General features: G+C 35.5%; 1 protein-coding gene across 1 annotated transcript; it reads left to right on the forward strand.

Moving 5' to 3' along the window:
• Positions 1-2,838: 2,838 nt before the first annotated feature.
• LOC108743828 (sperm-tail PG-rich repeat-containing protein 2-like) lies at positions 2,839-3,493 on the forward strand (the record flags this gene model as incomplete). The annotated part of the gene is made up of 2 exons (XM_018479422.1): positions 2,839-3,094; positions 3,252-3,493. Coding segments are annotated over 2 exons (498 nt in total), but the record flags the coding sequence as incomplete, so codon positions are not given.
• Positions 3,494-5,963: the final 2,470 nt, after the last annotated feature.

The following is a 5,963-nucleotide window of genomic DNA, read 5'->3' on the forward strand; positions in this document are numbered from 1 at the left end:
GCGTCTCCATCTGAGAACACACCAAGCGAATTAGAGGTTTGCTCTAAACAATAATTACAGTTTACAACAACCGTTAACAACTAATCACAAATTATACCTCTAGATGGGCCACCCAGAACTGATTTTATATTTATTCCACAACTATTCAAATTCAAAATAAACAGTAAGTTAGCTATTTAAAATTATAATTGGAAAGTTTAGTAAATATAACATTTTATAAAACCAAAAAGTGAAATATTCGTACATATATTTATGAGCAAAATTGTACCAATACAGGGTGTTCCATTTTGTGTATAGGTAATGTGTATGACGAAACAAATTTCTGCACAATTTTCGTAAAAATTAACTTTTTAACTGATTTAAAAAAAAAGAGGAGATTTTCAATTTGAATGTTACGCGATTCGTTCATCTTTTTTTATTGGATAGGTTATTTATTTTAGGATCTTGGCTTCTGTATGGTATGGAAAATTGGGGATGATTCCCGCTTTTAACTCCTTAGTTTATGTTTGTACATATAGGCAAAGTACTGATGTTGACTTTTCTACGTAACTAAGATATTTCAATCATTTCGCACTTTTAACTTTTTATTTTAGTAGACGGTCTACCTCTGCCTATACCTTAATATTGTGGCCTAATATCTGCACTTGGATAATTATTTATGCAGTTTACAAGAAAGAACGATTAATAACGCTCTCTAAGTACATAACCATAGCGATAATGACTTCGCTCGTGTTGTCTTTTCCTACTGGGACAATCGATTAAAGCTTAGACGATTCAAGCTTGTTATAGTAAAAGACAACATGAACGAAGTGTGTATTACCTTCGTCGTGCCCTTCTTATTGTACATTTAGAAATATGAAACAAATCCGTAACGATAGACCGCACAACTGCTATCGGTAGACCGCTTACTAAAGTAAATCATTTTTCGACCCACCCTGTATACGTTATAACATTCGCGGTTAGATATGCATTTTACATGTCGGAATTTATTATTAATTAGTCTTGATGTTTACCTACCATCTTCGGTTCGATGTGTCCATCTGGCTTGCAGGTAAGTACATCATTCACGCTCGCATTTACGTCGGGCTTTTTTAATAGCGTCACTTTTTTTTATTGCAACGTGACCGTCGAGTCCGTCGTGCATCTTCACTCTCGATGTTGCGATGGATGTCAAGGCGTTTAATTTACGAATTGAAGAAGAGGAAACGCGTGTTATTTAATGAGCCGCGTGGGCGTCTGCCTGGTATTTCAGTTCGCTTAATTTGAGTGAGAAATGCCCCTCATAAACAGTGGGAAACATGCAAAACGCGCTCGCCGCCGCTTTATTCTAATTAAGACGAGCGAAACAGAGCTCATCGGACACCGTCACCGACAACTGCACCGGCGTTTAAACGTGAAAAAAAATACAATGTAACAGGGATGGACCGGGTACCCGGTTTGGACCCAGTACCAGGCGCATCCGGTACTTTTTTTAGGATCCGAATAAAGATCTGCATCTGGCAATTCTACCAGAGAAATAAGAACACCAGCAATAAGAAAAGGATAGAAGCGTTCGAAATGTCGTGTTATAGGCGAATGATGAGGATACCGTGAATAGAGAAGGTTTGAAATGAAGAGGTATTAGAAAGAATAGGAGAACAGAGGATTCTATGGAAGTCAATAAGAAATAGGCGAGATAGGTTGGTAGGACATATTCTCAGGCGTGAAGGTGTAGTCAGAGACATATTAGAGACAGAAAAAGGACTTAAGAAGAGTAGAGGTAGACCTAGATTAGGTTATGGGTTGTTCTAGTTTTAGGGAAATGCGAAGATTAACTCATGATAGGAAAAAGTGGACGTGCGTGTCAAACCAGTCTTAGGACCTTATGATGATGACGAAGTATAATAAAAAACCTACCTAATGACAATTCGTAATTTAGATTGTATCGGATAGGTCGTTCGTCTTAATTTATATTATTTGTCAATTACTACATTAAATTATTCGTTATCGTTTATTGGTACATTAGGTTTTGATTAACGCAGATTTTTAGCATTTATAAACATTATAGGCTCGTTTCAACGCGGTTTCAACTCAACCCTCTCGCTGAAAATCCACCGATTAAGAATTAAAATTTCATTGGTTTGATATTTAAACGACTATTTGAACGGAACTTAATGTGGTTTGCGACGTTGGTAAGGGTAGTATTTAATAGAAAGTCTGCCAAAACGAATGCATGAATCAGAATTGTAGTGGCTAGTACCCGGTTATCTGACACTAAGCAAAATCACTATCCGGTGCACCTACAACAACGTATTCTCTATAGCAAGACAGATAATTGACCCAGGGCCATTGTTTTGTAAGGTATACGTACCAATCTTTAATTAATCAATTCAGTTTGACAAGTCAATATCCTTACTCATAAAAGGACCTTGTCAGATATTAATGAAGTCACAATTAGTAAGAAGTTTCAATCGATGGCGTTCACCAGGTAATTTGCAGTTATTCGGTAAACGCTGTTTAAAGGGAGGAAATAAATTGGTCGATGTTTTGTTGGAACTGTCTACAGCGTGCTGATGNAAAACAAAACTACTAGTTTGCAAGGGAAGAAAAATTAGGAAAAAGCGAATATAATGATAGGAGACGAAAAATTAGAAGAGGTGACTGATTTTAGGAAATCTAGGAAGTCAGGATGAAAGGAGTAGTAGGGATATAAAGCAAAGAACAGCACAGGGTTGAATCGCCTTAATACGTTTTGTTCCTTTAAAAGATCGAAGAGAAAATTTCCCAATTTTCCACACAGACAAGCAAATTAAAAATTTAAGAATTAAAAATTAACAGATGATTTTCAATTATAATTAGGATAAACCAGGACCTGCAGAATACGATGTGTCAACAAAGTGGTTTAAAATCGATCCCAGAGCAAAGAGTGTGGAACCCAAACCATTTATATCCGGAGCCGAACGATTGAAGTCAAAAAAAGAAGATGGAATTCCTGCACCTTGTCAATATAACGTTACTAGCGACGTTTACAATAAAAAGCATTTTTCTACAATTTGTGCTCCATTTGCTGTAAAGGACAACCGATGGCATTCTAAACATACGGATAACGCACCAGGTAATTCGGTAAAATAAGCTATTTCAGCGTGACTTTCTTTATTTGCATAATTTTAGAAGTTAAGATTTCAGATTCAGATCAACAGTCCATTAATTATATTAAAATTTATTTCAAAATTTCCCATAACTTAAGAAAATTCTTTTAATTTTTTTGCAAGGTCCGGGTCATTACGAAATTAAAGGGTTTGTGGACCAGAATATGGATAAGATATTCAACAAATATTCTCTAGTAGAAGTGGGCTTTGGTACCCTTGCCGAGAGGGATACATTAAATATTGGCGATGCTATATGCTTGCCTGGACCAGGATATTACGATATCAAAAAGGAGTCGTTCGAAGAAGCGAAATGTACTGCATCCGTTTTCAAATCGAAATCGACAAGATTAAAAGAAGATTGTTCGGTAAGTGTTTACTTTTAGTCGACTAATCGATTATGATATTTACCTGTTGTAACTAATATCGACTGTAATACGGTAAAGTTATTTGCATGCAAAATAATTGGTATCGATTTCAAGCTTAAGTTATAGGACGAAAAATCCTTCTTATTTTATTTATTGGTTTAACCTTACAACTATACGGTTAGTTTAGGTTAACCTATGTTAAGGATAAATCAGCTAACCACTGTATTGTTTTTCGTTTATAAAGTTGTCATATTCAGTCTACAAGAATTCATTTACAAAGTATTACCAACTAACGAATTTGTCGTTATGTGCATCAAAACATAAAGTAACAAGTGCATGTAGAATCTCCACTTACCTTTTCCTCTGAAGAACACTGTCCTGAAATAAACAAAAAATAAAATTAGTTTCATAGAAATTTAATTTTTTTGGCGTATAAAAATATTTTATGTAGCTAATGTATCTATATTTCATGAAAATTACCATTATTAATATATGTACGACTAATAATGAAAAGAATATTAACAGAAAGCTCAGTATTACAGACTAATATATTTTATTGTATAAAAATAAGTTTGGAGAAGTTTTTTTTTATTTCAAATGTCAGACAGAGCTTAATATCCGTTCTTATACAGAGAAATCTAGATGTGATGTATTTATCATCTTCCGGCCGGAATTCCGCAAACTTAAAATATAGAAGTCATAGTTACTTTAAAGTATCTTTTTGGGGTAATTGGAACTTTGCAGTAATTTTGAAACGAAGTGGAAAGTAAAACCTACCATGTACTGGTTCACTCGAGTAGCGGGACAGTTAATTTCTCCATAAAAATTACTACACAGTTCCGTAACTTTGAAGGAATTTCTAAAGTCGCAAAGATGTAGAAGTTACTTTTACCTACCGCTACTATAAAGTAATAAAAACTTTCAAATGATGAAGAAGTAACACAACTAAGTAATTGCGACAATTGAATATAACTTTTAAATAACGTGACTTTAACGTAATTTTGCACAATAATAATTCCGTTCTACAAACTTAAGGAGCTACTAAGAAATACTGAAACCATAAACTTCAATTATGTAGTGATAATTACTATGTACTTACTCAAACTGTCTAAATAAAAGTAATGAAAACTAATAAGTAACTATTTAAGTGATAATTGCCGTAATAACTACTTATTCAAAGTTCCTATCTCAGTTACCGCAACTTTGATGCTGCTTGGGTATTTACCCTTAAAAACCTATTACTACCCCCAAAATTTTAAGTCTCTCACAGTCTTTCAGCGTCTCTCACAGTCTTTCACAATCTCTCAGTTATTGCCTAGGTGTTTTTATGGATCTCTCACTGTCTCTGTATGAGAGACTCGAACGATAAAATTGTTAATTCAGAGATTCGAGTCTCTCGCAGAGAGACTGAATGAATAAAACTGAAAAATTGAGAGACTCGAGTCTCTCGTAGAAAGACTGGGATCTCTGAAATATGTTGAACTTAGAAAATTTTAACCATGTCTATCGAGACACCATTTATTGACAGATTCGAGTCTCTCGTTCAGAGACTGAATACGAAATGAGGATCTCTCTATGAGCGACTTGAGACTCTCGTTCAGAGACGCTAAAGAGACTCGATGAGAGACGGAGATTCGAGTCTCGGTTTCAGAGACTCTGAGAGACTGAACATTTTTATCTAGGAACCCTACACACAAGTTATTGGTATAAATTGGTATTTTGAGCAGTTGGACCAACTTCGTCGTTTCAGGTCCCTATAATGCTAAAGCGTATGGCTTAAAACATTGTATCAGTCGGGCACTCAATTCTTTCAATTTGGTGTTCAATTTAAAAGCCGTTTACTCAGCGGACTTACCTAAGCGTAAGTACGTTAAAAAAGCACGTACTATCCTCGTGTTCGTTGTAACCACTCGAACAAGCGTGCATACACGGCTAGGGTTGTTTCGGCTGCTCCGGGGTGTAAATAACAAATAGCATCAGTCAGCTTAGAGCGATAGTAGCAGTGTGACAACGTGGCGCGGACTACTTGTCGCTATTTACTCAAAGCGCCTGCTTAATTGAAATATATTGTCTAGACAACGATTATTTGCCCGCCCGGAGTTCTCTAGTCTGCTACATCACGCCATCAATGTCACTTTCCAAAAGATTCAGTCGCGTTACGCAATGTCATCGTCTCAGCGTGAAACCCTAATTAGAAATTGATTTTGCTTCACTTTTGCACAATGTCGAACATTTGCATCTGAAATATGTATATTAAGGCTTCATTTTTGAGGATGCTTAAATCGTATCCTGTTTACATTAACTTTAGATAGCGTCGAGTTTCTTAATGATGAACCGTTTTTCGGGAAGTAAATATGAATTTTTAATACAAAGAAGAAAAAGGAAAACAAACAAAACTTGTTGGAGCATACGTAATCCTAAAATGTAGCATCGTACTATAGATGGCGTTTACCGCGCCATTTGTGGTATT

This window comes from Agrilus planipennis, unplaced genomic scaffold, assembly GCF_000699045.2.
Source record: "Agrilus planipennis isolate EAB-ADULT unplaced genomic scaffold, Apla_2.0 scaffold1588, whole genome shotgun sequence".
Classification (NCBI taxonomy): Eukaryota; Metazoa; Arthropoda; class Insecta; order Coleoptera; family Buprestidae; genus Agrilus; species Agrilus planipennis.